Raw genomic sequence first — 21,665 nt, 5'->3', positions numbered from 1 at the left:
ATTGTCAGACGAAAATCTCAATTTTCAGCTTTCCAAGTTATTGGGATATTAATGAAGTCAACAGGGATTAATTCCACAACACAAGTGAAGTGAAATGACGAAACCGACGTCTGGAGGAAGGATAGTGGGGGTGGCGACTAGGCAGAGATAGAGGGCGATTTATGTAAAATCTTACGCCTAAATGTGAAAATCAAGTGTGGCTGTGCTTAAGTCTCCGGCTCTGCAGGCCTTTAGATATTATCTTGGTCGGGTCACGCCCGCGGAGCACCTCCTTCATTCAATCCACACCAACTTTCCAGCTCTTTTGGTGGGCCCCTCGCCCGAAAACAGCCAAAACAAGGAAGCGTGATTTTACTTTCGTGTCCCTCCCCGCCACAGGACAAACTTGTCTTTAAGAGTCTTTGAGGCTTCAGGAAATTGGTTTTAATTACTAAAAATCATTTTTAAATTACAGTGCTACCCTTAGGCAACGAAAGGAAAGATTTAAGAGCAACTAATAAAATAGAGAGATATACGGAGAAGTGAAGATTGCTAAAATTGCTCACGTGAATAAGGTTGCTCTTTTAAGGGCAAATCCGTAAATATGACCCCCGAAAAATGAGGGAAAAATAGAGTGGAAAATAGGGAGAATAACCTCGGCGCGCGACAATCGAGAAGCTATTTAATGTGATTAAGGAAGCGACGCGTGGTTACGTGTGATTGCTTTCAAGGCCGCTCTCTCTTTCCCAGCCCATTTCATTCGCTCCAATTTCCGAACGCCTCTCTCTCTCTCTCTTGGCCTTGGCCTTCTCCTTCTTCTACTCCGGTCATCTCGATTCGCAACTTCTCCGGCGCTTCTCCTCTTCTTCTCTTGTTCTTCCTTCTCAGGCGGTTGCTCTTTTGGTTATTTTCAGTCGTTGAGGCGCTGATTGGAGTTCCGTGTCTATGAGGTAATCTGTTCGATCCGATCTTTTGTCCGGTAAATCAATTTACCGCTTTCGATTAGATTATCTCTTGCATCGTCACGGAATTGGATCAAAGAAGACTGAAATTTCCTTGGAGTTTCTCCTGACAAGGACGTGAAAGGTTTGCAGTGGATTTTTGTTTTCGGACGTGAGAAGTTTGTCATTCTTTTCCATCTTTCGATCTCTCTACTGTCTCTGAGAAGAAGCGATTTGTTGTGTCAACCGTTGTTCTTTCCCTGATAGTGAAAGACATTTGTCGCCTCATCTTGCTTCGTTGTTTTTCATCAACAAATGGCATCTCCGATCTCTAATCTCGAATGGCGTTCCTCAAAAACAGAACGCAAAAGAAAGAAAAAAGAGCTCCCTTGGAAGACTGAAAGGGAGCAACGTATCTACTCCTCCAAGCTTCTAGAAGCGCTGCGCTTCGTCCGATGGAATACTTCAACGTCATCTCCGGCTCCTTCCCCTAGTCGGGCAGTGCGAGAAGCCGCCGACCGCGCTCTAGCCATGGCCGCGCGAGGCCGCACGAGGTGGAGTCGCTCAATTCTGGCCAGCCGCCTTAGGTTAAAATTAAGGAAGACGTATAAGAAGACCGTCGCCGGAAGCATCCGTTCGAAGAAATCCGCGACCTCGATTTTGCGGATGCCGGCGAAGAGAGTACCGGCGTTGCAGAACAGAGTGAAAGTTCTTGGAAGGTTAGTTCCCGGTTGCCGTAAGTTGTCGTTCCCAATGCTTCTGGAGGAAGCAACGGACTATATCTCTGCTTTGGAGATGCAGATTAAGGCCATGAGTTCCTTAACGGAAGTTTTAACAGCCGGCAGCGGCGGCCACGGTTATCAGCTCGCCTTGCCTTCCACCGCAACGGGCTGACAACAAATCAACGGCCGCTGGCGGCAGGTGCTAAACACCTCCCTCCCTCCCTCTACAATTTTTAATTAATTCATGTATTTTACTGTATACATGACTCTACTTTTTTGTTTTTATCCAGTGAAGAATTTTTTCTATTTCTCGGTTTCTCCTCCCGTTATAAAATCTGTGAACTGAAATTGGAAAATTTCCGATCTCGCCAAGTAAATGAGAACACGACGCATACAGTCTAATGTCCAGCGTGAGGAATCTAAAACGTAATTTAATTCAGGAAAATAGTAGCAGAGCAGGTGTACTGCGTGGTTTTTAATTCAGGTGTGGCAGTCGCTCCAGCTCTTGAAATTAAAATTCAATAAATTGAAGATGACGAGAGGCTTCAGCCTACAGAGTAGCCAGACATTGCTTTTTATAGTATCCGTTCTTCTAACAAACACTAATAGGGCAAGTCGACGACCTCGGTGCGCGATCATCAAAAGATGGGGCCGAAGATTGACCGCAAAGTACAGTACAGAAGCATAACAATAGCATCCCTCTAAAGCTTCTCACTCACTTCTCCATCGAAACCGAAACCCTTTCGGTTTCGAATCCGGATTCTGGAGACGAGAAAGAAATTTATTTTCATTGATCCGGATTCTGGGGACGAGAAAGAAATTTATTTTCATTTCAGAGTGGGAAGCGACCAAAGGAGCGAATATCCAATGAATCCACTGCGGGTCTTTAGATTTTGGCGGTACAAGGACACTCCAAAGAGAAAAGCTCTCGTTTCGTCTTGGGGTGGTGAGAGAAGCAAACAAAGAGGTAACTTTTGGTAGTGGCGATGAGAGAATACATTATTGGGCGGGAGACGTGACTGCTGCATTTTGTCATCTTTCCTCATTAAGACAAACACGTGTTGCACTAACGAGACCGGATGCTGTCGATTTTCCGGCCGGATCTCGTTTACACGACACGTGCAACGTCCGATCCCTGTCGATGGACCACAGAATCAGACGCCTTCCCCTGCCTTAGATTTGGACCTAGAAATTACAATTACAGCTTTGTAATTTCTTCATGTGGACGTTCTTTTCGCCCTTTTGTTTCTGCAGCATGGGTATATTTTTTTTTTTTTTGTAATTTTTGTGAAATTTAGTGGGTGTATTTGTTTAGCCCTGTCCAAACCTTGACACAATTCAAGAAAGTTTATTCTAATACTTATGTTAAGTACTTAGGATCATATGTCCTGTTAAATCTTTAGTGCCTTCCGAGAGAAAGTGAAAGTTCATGACCTAACGTGATTCACTTTACTCGCTCTCTCTCGACGCTCGCTCCACCATCTCTGTCGACGCTCCTCTCGCCGACCGATGACTGAGCTTCCTCTCGTCCCCTTGATTCCATCTTTTGAACTAAAGAATGAATACCTCCTTTCGCTAACCAACGACTGAGTTTCCTATTGCCCTCTCTGCTTCCCTCTTAACACTCCTCTCTCTCGACGCTCTACTCGTTGGGCTTCCTCTCACCATCTTGACTGCATCTGTTGAGGTAAGAATGAAGACCTCCTTTAGATGCTCCTCTCGCCGATTGCAGACCAATCTTCCTCTTGCTCTCTCGCTCTTCAATCCTTCCACTCCCAAAACCTCATCGTCTCTCTTAACATCCTTCGTTCAGAAACCTCAACACTCCGCAATATCCCTTTCGATTTTCTGACATAAACTTTGTCGGTACGTCTATAAGGAAAAACGGAGAGGTTAGGTCGTGGGGCCTTTGATTTTAGAGATCATAAGATTTTCGTCTTGCCCTGAAGTAATTTACTTTTTATTTTTATTTTTCATTGACTATAAAAATATAAGTTAGCTGAGGAAGATTAACTGAAATCTGATAAATGGACGAGGGCATGAAAATGGGAAAGCTGCTTTTTATCATCTTCGTCGCCATGATTGCTACGTCGATGTGGTGTTCCCATCCTACACACTACAGTTGCAAGCGACGGAAAGTAACATGGGACAGAGATGGCAACAGCGAGGACACGAGGAAGTTTTCAGGCGACAACACTCTTCATCTTTATTTTATTTATTTACTTTTATATATATATATATATGTGTGTGACGGGGACGCTTTTCAGCTGTCCGCGTAAGCATCCCTCCGTGTTGCCCGGGGCACGGTTGTCACTCCAGCGCTCGACATTTGTCATCTCGCAAGAGAAACTCGTGGCAAGCCTTGTAACGCATACTCTCTGAAAGAAGATTCATTTTTCCGTATGCTAAAGGAAAGGAAAAATGGGAATATTAAGTCGGCATTGGGATGGGTATAAAGGAGGGAATATTTGGATGTTTCTATTTGTCCGTATCGATACGGAGATTCTTCGAAAATGCTCTAAATCATCAAATTAAACTTAGCCATCCTTATTTATCTTTTTTATTTTTTATTTTTTTAATCAATATAATAGCCACCCCTTGAAGCTCAGGAAAAGTGGGCCCGGTCAGACACGAAAAATCTGGGAGTTTTCCTCATTTACCCACGCTGAGATGGCAAAAGAAGATTCTGGTGCCTCGCATGTGACAAATCATTACCCGCATGTGACCACGTCACCCTAGCACATGTCCGCCGTCGATATGGCATCCTCTTAGGCCCACTTCCTGTCCCACGTCCCACCGGCCTTCCCCCCTACCCCGCGCTTTTGCCGCTAAAGTGGCCTGCACCTTCTACCCGACCCGGAAAAAGTTTTCCACATCACATGGGAAAAAGGTTTCTGGACCGGCGATTTCCCGATCCACGCCTCGTGGGATGTCACCACGTGAATCTTCTTTCCGGGTCCACGCTGTCACCACATTTTCGTCACGGTGGCCTGCTTTGCTTCCCGTTTGTCCCGAAATTCGTAAACATTTGCACGGAAAATAGGGGTTTTCTGCGGGAATCTGACATCGTGGTCCGGTTTGGGCTTCTTGAACTCGACAGTGTTCCGGGGCCCACCTTGTATTGTCCAATTAGTGTCTTATATATTAAAGAGGTTTAAAAAACAGTTTATAGTAGCTAATCGCTCTTAACCACTAATCAATTTTTTTATTATTAAGTAATGGTTGTATAGATGGCATGGGAGTGACCGTTTTTGTGGAGTCTTGGATGGTTAGAATTTGTGTTTTTCTTTAGGAAGTTTCCTCCCTACTCTTGAACGTTTGAATGAAATTCAATCACAGGATAAATGCCTGTAGGGGTGGTAGACCTTGGAATTGCCCATCAGAGAAATATCTGCCTTGATTGGAAGAATTAAAGAGAACGACTTTGAACCATTGAGGGACCCTTTTGGACAAATTTAAGTCCCAACCCCAGTCTGTTTATATCTCTTTATGGATCTAATGGCCGAAAGAGCAAAAGGGTAACAAAGGACAAACATGCTTGCACCTTTGTACTGTAACATGGCCCTCCATCATCTTTTGACTTGTTAGGGATCTCTATGCCCTCATAAGATAGATAAAATAATAAAAATAGTTTTATTAAATTTTTTATTTAAGCAGTTTTTTTTTCTACCAACATATTAAATGTTGAATCGATGAAGTAGGGCTTTTGTAGGTACAATAATAAAAAAAATTCAAGATTTATAGTGATGGGAAATCTTATTTTTGATTTAGTGTTTGATTCGGTCTCTACACATGAACTTGATTGGAACTTTGAATGACCTCTGCCAAGTGAATTACAGTCTTCCCTTGTTGATTAGCTTAAATTTTACAATTAATCTCCACTCGATACTTAATGAGTAAGTTTCGCCTCAAATTGCAGCAGTGAATCTAAAGTTAGTAGCAAAGTAGTTGCGAAGATGATAGTTTCTTGCCACTTAGCAAAACGTTTTCCTCTTTCCATGGAATATGACACTTCATTTCATCCTTTTTGAAACAGTATCACCTCTTCTCTTTAAGTAGAGCTTTCAGATAGTGCCACATTTGTTGATTCACTTCCTCCTTTGTTTAGATGAAACTCTCTAGTAACTTCACATGCCATCCACATGCCACTTGCTTTACTCGTATGGTGCTTTAGTGACATTCTCCTCTAATTTGATTTTGGCATGTAGTAACAATCGATTGAGCTATGATTTTAATAATTGATCCATAGTTTGATCAAAATTATGATTTTGATGATTGAGTAACTATTGATAAAAGCCATTGTACTTTGATCATCAAGAGTTTCAACTTTAACCATTGGTTAATTGGTTGTTAGATTCCTCCTGTCTTAGGAGTTGATCAATACCCGCGATCAATTATGGTTCTACTTTTGATGATTAAATTTTGAAACCTACTCTAACCAACATGAATTAATTGAAGCATTTGTGTTTATGCTAGAAGCCAAAAGCAAGATGGAAGTAAGAGTTTGAGTGAGGACAGGTGGACCAGCTGGATTCAGATTTTCAAAAATAAATGTCCACTAAGGTGAACTTGACCTTAAACTCATCTCCATAGGATTTGAAAATCCAATTCTATCCCCTGGGTTTTTCCAAGAACAAGTTTATGTGAAAATAAGTTTCAAGTTAAGTTCATCAAGTGAAGATGAAGATAATAAAATAAAATTACACAAAACCTACAATATTTTGTTGTGACAATCAATAAATCAAACATCACATAAATTGCTCATTGCTTGAGATTACTTCCAATTAACTCTATTATGTTGCATTTACTTTACTACTCCATTTTTTTTTATTAAAATAGACAAATTTAATAAACATGTATAAAATTGAGAATCGATTGTGAATGCATTGGATTTAAAAAATAAGTTTAAGATAGGAAAAATTAAGTTTTAAATTTAAGAGTTAAACTAAAAATTGGGTGCAACTAATATGGACCGATCTAGCTAGGTCGTCCTTACTCCTTTTTCCTTATACTTTAACCTATTTAGAAAAAAATCTTACATGACCTCATAGAATTAAGCTTACAACTAAGTACTTATTAGTTATTTTTAAGCTTACTATTTAGAGCATGGTTTTCCGACTCATTAAGTGACTCCACAACTTAGTTGGGTCAATTTGAATTCGGGAAAGAGTGGATAGGGTTACGGGTCAAACTCGGTCCGAGTCCTCTTGCGAATCCCTGACCTTGAGTCTGGCTCACATAACCACTTCATTAGTGAATTTATTATTGATCACTTGTGAGTGACTTAAAATTTCCCACCACAACAAGGTCCACATCTTTTAGGGCTAAACATAGGCAATTTATTAAGATATAATTCTAAAGATTAGTAATGGATAGCAGGAGAGTTGGGTACACTCGAAATATTTTTTTAGATTTCAGGTTAGTCCATTCAACTTCTCTAATGGGCGATGATACTAACCATAAGCAACACCATCGAATGTTATCAACTTCACTTCCTCCTCCTGTAGTGCAACCAAACGTGATGGATCAAACCAACTAAACTGAATCACAAGCGAGCATAAGGGGAGATGGATCTCTTGGACCTTTTGGTTTGGAATTTTTTAGATCTAGACAATCACCTGGCCGAGCTTGGTAGACTATTTCACATTTGGACCAGGTGATTGATCAGATTTAGAGATTTCCTGGACCCATTTATCTAACGTTGGAGGTCCTTTAATGGTTCCAGAAGGCTTCTTCTTGTCAAGCTCGAGTGATTCTTCCCATTCTATTCTCAAAATGAGACGACCTTAAGGGCCTGTACAGGGAAGCTAGAGCTAGATTCGCTGAGGCCTTGTTTTCTATGAAACAACTCAACAGACTTGAGAGCAGAGTTGGGTCGGTGGAAAACCCTAATCTCTGGTTAGGCCACCCAATACACAGACAAGATGAAGTACTTAACATGAAATGAACATATAATACAGATAAAGCTGCTTGTACTTCCAGCAGAAACTATGTAATAGCCATGTTCCCTAATGGATAGGTCCAGCAACTCGTCATGGCTCATGCATTTTCTTAATATAATCCCCACACCGGAAACGCCCGATTCAATTATTAGCTCTCGTGATTAATTAACAAAGCACTGATCCGCCTAATCACGTTGCTTTTGACTTTGCGGAAAACAAAAGGGAGAATGTCATCCATGGCTGAAAATCTGAGAGCTGCAACCAGAACTTCTCCTCCCATTAGACCATCATCTTCCGAGTTTCAGAAGATTAAGAAATAGGGGCTTTTGGGAAGGAGCAGAGGGTCAGGAGTTCATGAACACAGAGGGAACAAATGGGTTCCTTATCCCAACAAGAAAATCTACCCCCTGCACTTAATTTGTCGTTGCAACCAGTGACAGAGTATCTGAACCAGGAGCATCCGATTTCATATAAACTTGTTCTGAGTCCTTACGAGGGGACATGGACGAGTAGCTAACATGTCCGCCGAGTGCCCGCAGCAATGGCGGCCGAGTCTCTTTACGACGGCTGTCACGTTCTGTTGAGCTGTACGGTGGAAACTGTTTTAGTTCATTGTATTTGGAAAGCGTAGGGAATAATCCAGAGTGTTTTGATGCGGAAGGGATGAAGTGCAGAGGAAAGAGAAAGGGAGGGGGAGGGGGTTTGGGAAGAAGAAGTAGGTTGGGCGTTAAGGAGTCATGTGAGGGCATGTGCATCAGGTGCAAGAACATGCCCGAAGCAACAAGCAAGTCCAAGGAGACTTGGCCCTCATTCATGGCAAACTTCACAGTAAAGCGCCCGTGGGGCCGTTCTTGCCGCCTGAAATGATTTTGTATATCCACAATGCCCTCTATATAAGGCCCCTGAAGCCATAATATTTTCAAGCAACTGATAGCAGCGAGCAGGAAGAAGCTTGAAGGGTACTGACCACTTTCAAGCTCGAACAGAACTGCTGCAATGGGCTTTTCTGTACCATCCTTCCTTTCTATACTCGACGAGAAGAGCTTGGGCATTTCGGATGATGCAGACATGTTTTCGTCTCCAAGAGCTGCTCTCGTTCAGGAAATCCAAGGCGTGAGGAAGCAGCTACAAGAGAAGAGGCTGTTCTTGAGCAAGAGAAAGAGTTTAGTTCTGAGTAGGAACATAAGGTCGAAGAGTACTCCTCATGTGATGAAAAGAAGTGCAGCCACGGGAGAGCATCAGAGAAGGCCATTAAGCCGGGTGGAGAGAAGGGTAAGAACCCTTCAGAGGCTTGTTCCGAGTGCCAAGTCCATGGACTTGGACGGACTGTTTCAGGAGACAGCTGATTATATACTGAACTTAGAGATGAAAGTGAAGGTTATGCAGATTTTGCTTAAAAAGTATTAACGGATTCTCATTGAGTTGATTCGTGTAAATGTTCGCCTTCACCAGTATACTTGTTTCCGTTTTCCGCTTTCTTTTACATATTCTTTGTTCTTTTCTTCTGTGGAATTATTGAACTGAGTTTTTGGAGGTTCATCAGTGTGCCTACCTTGGTAGAGGCTCTTGTTCTCTTGCTCCACAATGAATGTCATTGCTCCTCTTGAAACGAAAACTTTCTGTTGTTTCAGGAACTGGAATCGAACTGCGAGAAGTAATTAAATCGTCAGGCTAACGAATGAATCAGTCATCAACTAATTCAATCTAAAAACATTCTCAGAGATATAAAGAATCGCTTCAACTGAGGCCACTACTGATAACAAGAACGACGACACAGTTTTCAATTTTCAAAATTTAAAACTGGTTATGATCTACCAATGGGATATCGAGGAAGAGTAGGAGTGCAGAGAGATTGAGAAAGTGTGTAGTCAAAGTGAGGAATGCAGAACTTCATGGTATTATCCGACGCAACTTGATGCATAAGCGACTGTTCTTGAAGTTTTGTTGACAGAAAACATATATCTCACAAATCTTTTTCACGTGAAGTAGAAGATGTATCATTCAGCGGATCGGATTTTATGAGTCTCATTTAAATAACTATCCACAGTGAGACACATTTGAATGGGAACTGAATCCGAACTCCTTATTTTTCTACGGAGTAAAAATTACACAACTTATTATACTATTGGGAAGGAAATACGGAAGATAGTTTACTTCACTTGGGGGCAGGGCAGCAATCAGAAAAAAATGAGTTTGGGAGAAGAAGTGATAGCGAAATCCTTATCTTGTACACCTATAAATACCTGATGAATGTGAAACACGAATATATTTCTTTTCTTTCTGAATCTTCAACCCCTCATAAGAGGGAAGTCCCTTTGAAAAAATCTGAGTTGTTGAAAAATTATAAATATACCCTTTGGACTGAATTTTGTTTTTATCATAAAAATATAATTATCCTTTAATCCATTTTTTTCATACAAATAATACTATAAAATAACAAAATCCCATACGTACCTTGAGATGTTCCTTGAAGCTTGTATAATCTGAGTTTAAAGTTGATCTCATCATGGGATGTTTGAACCAATTTGGCAATCGGTTGTTGGATCAACCTGCACATCATATTGTACAAATATGAAAATGCACTTTCGAGAAACACAAATTACTATTCATAATTGACCGATATCTGATTCCAGTTAAAAAAGGGTTAGAACAGGAACTGAAGAAAACTTTATTCAGTTTTATAACCGCGAATCCAGGAAGCCATTGAAGAGCTCAGTTAACTAGGTTGGACTGGGCTGAAAATGGGTCCAATATTTTGGGTCTTTGCCCAACTCAAGACAACGTTATCGACCAATTCGAGCGACATTCGACTGGAGACTTTTGGGACTGGGAGTTGAAACAATACTCCCTGCGTCGCTCGATAGTGTAGAGAGTCGAGGGAAACAGAAAAACTGTAGTTCGAAGTCTGTCTGCATCTCTCACGCTCTTCCATGGCGGCTCTGTCGTCAACTAGCGTCACTGAAAGAAGAGGCATTCCTGCAGCTTCTTTCGTGGAGGATGTGCATACCTATCTCAGCCAATCAGGTCTTGATGTGAACTCTGCTCTCACTTTTCTGCAGGAAAGGTCAGTTTGTCCGTTCTATATTTTTCCAAGGAATATTTAGTTTTAGTGTTCCTGATTCTTAAGATTTTTGCTGTGGATACTTTCTTCTTTTTTTAAAAAAAAAAAAAAATGTTGCTAGTTAGTGGATCATCTCGAGCTTGTATGTCTCTCTCCCGATTGCTTGTTAATTTATGTTTACACTCTTATTTTATTTTATAAAACATGTGGAAAAAGCTGATTGTGAGAAAAGCCTAGCCGGAGAAATCCAATACAATATTTGGTGATTTCAATTTAGTGAACACGATTGGCACCGTTACTAATTACAGGAGGAAGAGTAAAGCGGTTTGGATTCTTTTGCTCATGTAGGTTTCTAGGCATAGTCTCTAATGTTTGTTTATAATAAGTTGGGCCAGTGTATCACCAAATGACTGCCACCTGAGGAGGTTCTATTACGTTACTTGTAAAGTCAAGATAGATGGGGTCTTTACCGTGTCTAGTAGCTCCTCTCACATGCCTCCCCAATATAACGAATAAACAAAAAGGGCTGAAATGTGGATTGCTGAAAGGACTCAGGTTTGGCTTAGACCAAGCTCTAATACTAATATAAGTTGAGTTTGGTTCCATCCCCATTGACTAGCCACTTTAAGAGTTCTATTACTCAACTTATAAAATTAAGAGATCCCAAGCCATAATAAAATACAGGATTTTAGGTGTCTGTACTATCTCCAAATTGGCTCCTGTCATTGGATCTCTATAAACCATTTTCTTGATCCAATGATCAAATTAGTGACTGAGTTTGATCTCTACATAACTAGTGGTTTTCTTTGTAGTTGACTCCCATATGACTTCTGATGAGGAGGCTTTGATCTTGTACTCCGTTTAATGGCTCAAGGAGTTAGAATAGAATTGGAGAAAAATTCCTCCCCGTTGTAAGCTTTGTCTAAAAAAATTTTAAGATGTTTTTGGTGTATTTCTGGATGTGGGCCAATCAAACCACTCCCCACTAACTTATCTTATTCCATTTCAAAGCAAATAAAAGTGCACCAAGTGTAATCTCATGGAGCAGTGGCTCACATGTAGCCTTTGTATTCCATTTGTTCTTGGCAGAGCTTTAAAATTTGAAAATTAAGCGCATGAGACAGAGGACACATGTAGGATAGAATCAAAAGGTTTAGTTCCACATTGATTAATGCAATGGGACTTTACCCTTTATAAGGCTCAGCCTTCTTCAAAGACCTAGTCACGTGCAAGACATACATAAGTGTGAGGTTCTGTCACACTCGTGTATACATGTATGGACCTTTTTGCGTCATGCATGGGCACATGCCAATATGTGAACATATGGACCCTACCCCTGTCACATATGACATGTGTGGGCTAGGTAATTACTCTCTTTTATGTCACAACCTGGAAAATACAATCTCATAGATATTTATAGATCTGAACTATCAGGTGAACAGTTAAAAAACTGAACCATCAGATTAACTGTTATGGATCTGAATTGTTTGATAAGACAATTACGGATCTATCATATGGCATCTACAGATCATTCCCTTGATGAAATGGGCAAATTTACAAGATTGAGTTGAACACTATATTAATAGGAGCAACGAAGGGACAAGAGCAAATACTGGAAAAACCTGAGAAGTGTTTTAACCTAGGGTTCCTAGTGTGATTCTGTGAGAATTGGGAGAGGTGCTCTTGTTCTTGTGAAAAGAGTGACCCTTTGATCCATTTGAAGAGTGTGTCAAATCAGTTGTTCTGAAAAGTACAAACAATAAAAAACGGTTTCATTGAGTTTGTGTGGCGTTCTTAATACAACACGTGTCTAAAAACCCAACAACCTGTTGTATCCTAAGAAGAGGCTGCTAGCATCCTGTGCAGTTAAGGAGATAAATCTCTTTCAAATTTATTGTAAATAAGCATGTGACAAGTAAGGAATCCATTGGAATTAAAATTGGTGTTGTCATGCACCTTTTTTCAGTTCCTTTCTTGACAAGCCGCAAAAAGTAAATAATCTAAATAGTACATGAAATGTCACTTGACCAATGTCCTCAAGAGAGATTCATCTCAAGTGCATTAGATGTTGATGGCCTCTTCCCATGGTACAATTGACCGTTAGGTTCTTAGCCATATACACTATACTAAAAACTCCACACAAATATGGCAGAACCTTTGCTGGCTGCTTGTACTTTACAATGATTGATTTCATGCACCACCAAATAGATAAAAAAAAAATACTCCTAGAGGACAAGAGCACTGATCAGAATTTTCAAGGCACCTCACAAAACTCATGATTTACAGTGAACTTTTCTAATTCTTGTTGTGTACTCTCATCTCTTCTTTGCTCTATTTTTAGAGCATTCTGCCCAACATTAAAAAACCATCCCCTGATCTTGCTGATGATCTGGATGTAAGATCTATACTCGTCTATCTAACAATCCAATGTATTACTGCTTGATTTGATGGTTGAGCTATGCAATTGTTTTATCCAACGGATTAAATCTAATCTCGATGGTTCTATATAACTGTTCACTATGATTGAATCATCTTCACCATTTTGTAATAGAGTACCGTCATCTAGCCCCCAACATGTCACTTTGTGTGACTAGGCCCCACATGTACATGTGTGTACATTCCCACACGTATAGCGAAGTAGCACATGCATGAGACCACACATGCTAGTGCGAGAATGTCCTCGTGGGCAGGTGTGTGTGACTAAGTTGTTGAGGATAAACTTATAAAGGGTAAAATCTCCTATTGCATTGAGCATGGTGAAGGCAGCATGGCAGTTCAAGGCAGGTTTTAGAAAATCCCACTCTGCACCACAAACACGTCCTCGACCTGCCTTACCCCGCCCCATCCCATAGATGGGATTGATTTTTCAACCTTATCACTACAGCCCCTTGTGCATTAAAAAAAAAAGCATGTTCATTAAAAAGAAAATGTGTCTAATTCATTAATCCTTTACCATTTTAAGCTTTAAAAAAGGTTCATAGTATAGCATAAATTTATGCATGAACAGGTTTTTGAGAGGCAAGGACAAAAAAACCTGTCCATGTTCCAAACTTGTGCAGGGATTTAGAGTTCTCATACCCACATTTAGCAGGTCAAAGCAGGTTCTGCACAAACCCCACTCCGCTACCATTTTTTATTCAACAATAAGGTAAGAACCCATTTCGTGCTTTTTGTCTCATGCACGTGGTTTTCTAATTTCAAAACCATCAATAGTCAAGATATGTATCTGTTTCTCATAGTGACATGCATCACTTGTAGGAAATAACATGTGTTTCTGTTTGAGGGTGACACTTGTACAACCTTCATGTTACCCTTTGTATAGTTGAGATCAGTCAGACCTTCTCTTTGCAAATATGCAATTTGAACCATCCATCATTGTCTTAGATGATCGGGGTCTTGGCCTAATGATCTAAGCTATTAAATTTTTTTTGGTGTCTATAGATATTATATTTAATTATTGGTTGGGGAACCTGCCCCAGCCTGCAAAAATTCATCCCCATATAAAAATTTGCTACATTACTTCATTACATGCATTTTTTAAAAATTAATAGACCTTTTTAACATTTTTTAATACTCAAAATAGTAATGAGTGCAAGAATTAGGTACCTTTTTTATAATGCAGTAGACACTTTTTTTTTATTGAACATGCCTTTTTTTTATACACAAGGAAAAAACCATAGAGATGAGGTTGAAAAATCAATCCCAGTACTAGGGGGGAATGTTTGTTTCTGAAACCCACCTTGCTGTCATCCCTATCTATGGCAATGAAGATCGATTTAGGAAATCTGAGGCATCCAAAAGTAGTTAGATTCAAAGTCAGAATTGTCACAAATGATTATACATTTCCACTCAAAAAAATAAATAAATAAATAAAAACTATACATTCAATGATGTGTCAAATGTCTTTGGATAAAATCATGCTACATATATGTAACAGGTTTATACTAGCAATGGGTTGGTGCAACTTGGTTTCACATTCCTACTGAAGGTAATGGACAATGATGACCACTGAACAATCAATCTCCAGCTTAGGTTCTGCCAGCAATACCAGCTTCTTCTTCATGGAAAGAAATAATTAATTTGTCCTTTACTTTCTGGAAAATATTTAAGCAATAATCCTTTTTGAGCTATTCAGCCAATATAATTTTCTCTAATGGTGTAAATTTTAAGAAGTGAACAGTGATGTACCCTAGGGAATAATTGCTATCAATTTCAGTACATCTAGTTCACCTCATGAGACAGTTTGCACATTACATAAACCATATTATGGTGTTGAAGCCAGTTTTGTTCTACAAGAGAAAAAAGTGTGAGCAGCCGATGATGGGCAGCCTACAGTTGTTTGAGGAGTTACATTTGCAAGGAACACCAATGGTAATGAAAAATATAAAATAAGACAATAAGATTTGTAAGATATACAAATGATGGAAGTCGTTTTGTACTCGATTTCTTGTCAGATATGAGTTAAAAGTCACTGTTCTTTATGTCATAGTTTTTGTCAGCTCCTAAGTTACAATGTAGCAATTTTTTGTAAGTTTTTCTGTTTAAAAGCCGATGTCAATTTGCACTTTGGATCCCAGCAATTCTCTTTCTGTGAATTTTTGTAAAACTATCATTTTTTAAATACTGTTACTAATAAAAACTATTAAAAATTTTGGCTACTCTTCTAAAGACCTGTCCAAGAGCTCCTTACTCTCTTTCCTTTTCTTTCTCATCTTCTCAGTTTCTTCTCCGTTTCTCTTTATGTTTTTACGTCTTCTCAAGATGAACTGCACAGTAGTTGAAGATCCAGTAGGAAGGCAATAAGAAAATTTTGAAAAGAAAAAATAATGAAGTCTGACTTTCCTACGATGTTGTGTTTAAAAAGTCAATGACTTTACTCATTTACAGGCTTCAGCAGTACAAGATCGTTGAGATGAAACTTCTTGCTCAGCAGAGGGATCTACAGGTTTATATCTCTGTGTTTTATCTCTTTTTCCAAAACATTGTACATGAATGGTGCACTGTCTTATCAAGAACTTACTTCATTATGTTGCTCTAATTAAATACTTCAGTACTGACTTTTTTCCCCTCCCATGTTACTATCAGGCTAAAATTCCCGACATTGAGAAATGTTTGGATATAGTTGCCACATTGCAAGCTAAGAAGGGTATTGGTGAGGTTCGTTTCCATGATATTGTGGTATATTATATAAACGTCTGTTTAAAACTTTTTGGCTAGGAGGAATCAACGGCATCTTCTCTTAGTGGTTTTGCAACATTAGAATTTGTTGAAGCTAGGTGCAAGTCCATCCCAAAATCAATAGCCGATGTTAGGAGGTCCCAACCAAATACCACACAGTTTTTTTCTGAAATTAACCTATGCAGGAATATTTCTATTAATACTCCCCCTAACATCCATGCCTAAGCAATTGGACATCCGGTTTGCAACATGGACAATATAAACTAGGTATAAATTTGGTCTAGTAGAATATACACCTTGCTAAGACCATGGAATTTTTCCTATCATGTTGGATTATTCCCAATAATAGAATTATTTATCTATGTTTTTCATTGTTGTTTGACGTTTGGAGGTAATCTTGTTTGATCATCTTTCTAACATAGGGGATCATTTTCAGTTCATTTATGGACTGCATTTTATCTAAGAGATGACCATATTTCGTTGCAATTATTTGGTATCCTGGTTTGCATATGTTGAATTTCTTCAAAAGAGAAATACTTCACGAACTTGTTATAATTTGAATACAATGAGTCTCTATTTATAATAGAAGAAATTAATAGGATCTAATTATAATTAAACTACCCTTGTCCCAGTTATACCTAAAGTTAAACATTAAAAGATAAGTCTTAGAAAATTGAATAACTGAACATAAATAGAAGACTAATATAACTAAAACATTTAATTGAGACTCTTCTATGAGACCTCCTCCTGTGAGACTCCTGTAAGACTCCACCATGTTAATTTTGGCCTGGTGAGACTTTTTGTTGTGAGAGTTATATAAAACTCTTCCATACCTGTTCTTTAACACTCCCCCTCAAACTGGAGTTTATAACTTTAGCCTATACTGAAATGGATTTTTGGTATTCAATCTTGGTCTTCAAACTTCATTTGCTAAAAATATTTTCATAGATATAAAATCTTTATCTTTTGTTCTCCCACTTTCTTGAATATTTTGGTCACATAAAAATTACCACAACATGTGGAACAAAATACTTCTTTCTTGTACTTGTTCTTGTACTTCTCCCCTTCAACCCAGGGATAACAAAAACATATAAATCTAACTTAGACAAAACATAATATGGGAAAAGAAAAACTCTTAGCCGTACGACAAAATTCCATACACCAGTCAAAACTGTCATAGTTTGAAACACACTCTGCTCAATTTTAAAGGTGAAAAAATGGCCCAACATTAGGGCACGACAAAGAGACTACTCACTTCTTAAGGGTAGCTTAAACCCCGAATCACCTCTTATGTGAAGAACAAAAGACTTGACTTGAGCTAGATGTTGGACACACACTCCTATACTTTTTAGGTAGAGGGTCTAGAAATTACTTTGAAGTGATGAATGTACAAGAGTATAAACTGAATAAATACTAGAGGAAGACAACTTTAAACGGAAGGAGGCGACTATGCAACGCATACTTCCAAATGAATCTAGAATGTGACATTTAAAAAAAAAAAACAACAAGAGACTATAACGGTAAAACTTAATAAATTTGACCAAGTATAACTTTTTTTGGAATGACCACAATTTTCAAAATTGATGATGCAGAAGATACAATACTGAGTAACAAAAATTAAAACTTGAAAACAACTTCAAAGCAGGAAATTTTTGCATAACTTGAATGTACACATCATGGAGTGATTAAGTCTATCTTAAACTCTCTGATTAGAAGTGAAATTTAGCTAAAAAACTAGGATTCTAAGAGAAAAGGAAATTCAATTCACATTAATGCATGAAGAGATAATATAAGAGAAAATAGAAAAAATGAGAGATTTTCAACAGACCTAATCTTTAGTATTTCTGATACCAATATTTTCCACAATATAAATCAGAATCATAAATGGTTTGTTGTTCAAGAAACTAGAGTCAAAGAGCTTTAATTTGATACCTAATTTGACCTAAAATGCTTCGTTCTTGAATCTATTATGACCTCTTGATTCGCTTCATTTTGTAACTTAAAGCCAATATCTCCTTACATATAGATCAGATTAACATGAAATTGTTTCCTTCTAAAATTAGATTTCAAAACCTTTCATTAAAGTATAATATATCTTGAAAAAATATATTTCTTTTGACATAAAGAATTTGATAGATTTCAGACTCTGTAATCTGGTCGAACTAGATACTCTTAACTTTTGTGGCCAGCATGACCATTGAGTCTTCCAATATTGATATCTCTCTCTAGAAAACATAGATTTAAGAATGTTTTGATAGGTAAGAAACTAGACTTACAAATCGTTTTTTTGACATATAATTCTACTTATAAAGTCTTGTGCTTGATGGCATAAAACCCCTCGAAAGATGATTTTTTTGCGGCTACTCGAGCCTCTCTTGTAGTTTGACTTTTGTTGCTTCAAATATCGATTTCTGTTTGTACAAAACTTCAAACTACTAGAGATGATAGATTAGAAAAGGATCACATTATCTCTATGGGTGGACCAAGTCCATTCACAGAACCCACTGAATTTTTGGAAAAGAGAATTTTTTTACTAACTTGTTTTAATTTGAATACAATGAACCTCTATTTATAATAGAGGAAACTAGTAAAATACAATTACAATTTGTTAAGTTGGGTCCAAGGTCCATCCCAAAATAACTAGCCAACTTAAGAAACCTCTTTCCTAGCTAATAAACTCAAGATCTTTGTACTCAGTAATCCATGTGGGACTATTCCTTAATACTCTCCCTCACGTGTAGGCCCTCTTTTGTGGCTCTACAAGTGGATAGTTTAGGTGTAGGCCCTCTTTCGTGGCTCTACAAGTGAATAGTTTAGGTGTAGGCTTTCTTTTGTAGCTCTATAAGTGGATAGTTTAAGTGTAGACCCTCTTTTGTGGCTCTACAAGGAGATAGTTTAGGTGTAGGCCCACATATGAGTACTTGCTCTGATTCCATGTAAAGTTGGGTCCAAGGCCCATCCCAAAATGATTGGCCAATTTGGGAAACCTCTTTCCCAGCTAATAAACTCAAGATCTTTGTACTCAGTAATCTATGTGGGACTATTCCTTAACACAATTAAACTACCTTTGTCCCAATTACACCCAAAGTTAAATACTAAAAGATAAGTCCTAGAACAATTGAATAACTTAACATAAATAAAAGATTAACATAACTAAAACACCTTTAATTGAGACTCTTCTATGAGACCTCGTCCTGTGAAGTTCCTGTAAGACTCTACCTTATTAATTCTGGCTCTATGAGACTTCTTGCTATAAGAGTCATGTAAAATTCTTCCATATTTGTTCTTCAACAACATATTTGTGACGGTAATAGTTTACAAAACAAAATACACTACCTTTTGAGCCTGGTTTATATCATCAATCTGGCGACCTTTACCATGCATCAATAGCAATAAGATCAACTGATATTGAACTTAAGTAATTTGAACCTTCTGTAAAATATTGGATCCCAACAATTGCATCTACTCACGTAAGAGAACAAACAGTTTCTATTCCGAGTGTTGTTCGTTGGTTTACCTTGTTCACTTAAAACAACTTATAAGGTCAAAAGTAGATTCTAGGTTGTGCACCCAAGTTGAGAATTGATTTAATCCAAACTAAGATTGCTTCGCTGTTCTTATACTAATGAATCGTTTTTTTTAATCTAAAATAGGAAACGATTGACCGAGCACCATTCAACATTTTGAGGAATTGAGACTGGTTCTGCTGTAAAAAAATATTTAACCTGAATGCACAAATCTTTTTGCCAAAATACCCTACTTTTTTTTTCTGGAGAATCTTGTGTTTCTTAAGTTAAGTTAGATTTTTTGCCTGAAAATATTGTTATTAATTAAATTGGTTCTTGTGGTCTCAATGATATTGTACAGGCATTGATTGCTAACTTTGAAGTATCTGAGGGAATATATTCACAAGCTCGTATAGAGGATATGGATTCAGTCTGTCTGTGGCTTGGTGCAAATGTCATGCTAGAGTATTCCTGTGAAGAGGTTGGTTGTTCCATATTTCGCTACGTCTATGCGTTCCCTTCCCATTTACTTAAAGTTCCAGTCTAGGAGCCACATTTCATTCACACGTCAATCATGTTCTCTAGGCAAATGCTCTCCTACAGAAGAATCTGGAAAATGCTAAAGCTAGCCTGGAAGTTCTTATAGCAGATATGCAGTTCCTGAGGGACCAGGTTACTATAACTCAGGCAAATCCATATTGCACCCTTGTCTCTTTCCTTATCCGTTCATTCATTTGATAAGTGTTTTAGGCTTGTTTCAATACAACCATTAGGCATATTAGGTCATTTATCTGAGCAATTCATAACTGATGTTTAAGCAGGTAACAATCGCTCGAGTGTACAATTGGGATGTTCATCATCGCAGACTAAAGCAAACGACTCAGAAAGACAGTTGACCTTCTTGAAACAGTCTACAGAGAGAAATATGAGATGTTGTCAGTGGGTCTTGGTTGTCTAATTTAATCTGTTTTCCTTGAGTGTGTAAAATCAGTCTGTTTCTGTTTAATTTATGTTGGCCGAGTTAAAATGTTTTTATCAAAATTCATATCCAATTGGTGAACCTGCTTCCGTGTAACATTTTATGCAGAAAGATTTATCGCTAATGCCTTTTTTAGTTCACCTGTACTGTTTCTTGCAATCTTCAGCAATACTCTCTTGCACACTGAAGTGTTGTCGTTCATGCTATTCAAAAGAATAAAATGATCTCGTCTATTTCTTCCCTCTTCGTTCTTTCCTCACTATCGAGTACCCTTGAACATTAACATGCTGCAGTGACCGGAGTATTCGGCCTAGGGAGTAGCACCACCCGTATCTACTTGGGGGTCCTTGTCCATGGGGGGCCAAGGTGGTTGGCTTCTGTTGGTGCGTAGGTGAGCTACATACCGAGATGCTTAACTTTCTCTAGGCATTTCAAAACTTGACGCAAAGGGATTCTTACAGCCATGGCCCACTGGACCTGCATTTCCATGCAGCTTTGAGGTGACCACTAGAAATAGAGATCCTGTGGGATTTTCCTTCTCTCACAGTGTTCTCGACAGGGCACAGTATTCTGATAGAGATGTGTCATGATGTGGGATTATCATATTATTTCCCAGTATAACGGTGTCTCTTCTCTTTGCATTTTAGATATGATTCGTCCGTTCTTATACACTGAAAGATGATGGATGCAAGCGAGTGGATGACTACTCATCTTATCCGTCATTAGTTGTAAAATGTAATGGCGGGCCAATGTTAAAGCTCTGCATGTGGATATTAAAAGGGTAGCGTATGGATTAATCTACTCTGAAGCAGATTCCTTTCATACGCAAACAGTTGCGATCATCATCTTATTATGAGTTTATTTATTGATCACAGTTGTTTTACTAATCTTTTTTAGGATTAGCTGACGCGACCTGCTTAGATCTCGTTATCTGCTTTGAGTTTGACCGAGTTGTGGTTGATCCCACTGGGACAATTTTTTACACTAGCAGTCTAGCAGATTTCCACCCTTGGAAACTATTTCCTTCCGACCAAGTACTTCAGAGATATGTTACAGACCTTTGATTAACACAAAATCCTATATAAATTCGTGTATAGGAGACCATAGCGTAATTCGATTAATCGTTGCAATTCACCTAATTGAAATAAAAATAGCTGTAGATTTCCTGTCAGGCTTTGAATGATTCACTTGCTTCCAGAAACACGATAGGCGTTGGAGATCCCCCAAATGGTTCTTTACGAAGACCACATTGACAAGCTTTTTCGTCGGTTGAACTCCAGAAGGGTGACACCAATTCGTCCTTGTCACATCAAATCTAATGTTCGACTCTCGTTCCCCCACCTCCAGCAGCAGCTTG

The 21,665-nt window shown here is 38.6% G+C and overlaps 3 protein-coding genes across 3 annotated transcripts; all 3 read left to right on the top strand.

The window, feature by feature from the left end:
• The first annotated feature begins 715 nt into the window (after nt 1–715).
• LOC137956093 (transcription factor bHLH147-like) lies at nt 716–1,948 on the top strand. Its single transcript, XM_068803421.1, has one exon. The coding sequence runs from the start codon at nt 1,236–1,238 to the stop codon at nt 1,812–1,814; it is 579 nt and encodes a 192-aa protein (XP_068659522.1). The 5' UTR covers nt 716–1,235; the 3' UTR covers nt 1,815–1,948.
• Nucleotides 1,949–8,652: 6,704 nt separating this feature from the next.
• On the top strand, nt 8,653–8,991 carry LOC137956696 (transcription factor UPBEAT1-like). Its single transcript, XM_068804285.1, has one exon. It carries the CDS (start codon nt 8,653–8,655, stop codon nt 8,989–8,991), a length of 339 nt encoding a protein of 112 aa, XP_068660386.1.
• A 1,329-nt stretch (nt 8,992–10,320) lies between these two features.
• On the top strand, nt 10,321–20,448 carry LOC137956810 (prefoldin subunit 3-like). Its single transcript, XM_068804443.1, has 6 exons — nt 10,321–10,648; nt 15,533–15,590; nt 15,731–15,802; nt 19,691–19,810; nt 19,915–20,016; nt 20,151–20,448. Exons 1-6 carry the CDS (start codon nt 10,515–10,517, stop codon nt 20,223–20,225), a joined length of 561 nt encoding a protein of 186 aa, XP_068660544.1. The 5' UTR covers nt 10,321–10,514; the 3' UTR covers nt 20,226–20,448.
• Nucleotides 20,449–21,665: the final 1,217 nt, after the last annotated feature.

The sequence above is a fragment of the Aristolochia californica genome, unplaced genomic scaffold (genome assembly GCF_029961685.1).
Source record: "Aristolochia californica isolate CCGP_79_NKW_82.1479 unplaced genomic scaffold, dmAriCali1.0.hap1 SCAF_2, whole genome shotgun sequence".
NCBI lineage: Eukaryota > Viridiplantae > Streptophyta > Magnoliopsida > Piperales > Aristolochiaceae > Aristolochia > Aristolochia californica.
This window is presented reverse-complemented; position numbering and strand designations above follow the sequence as displayed.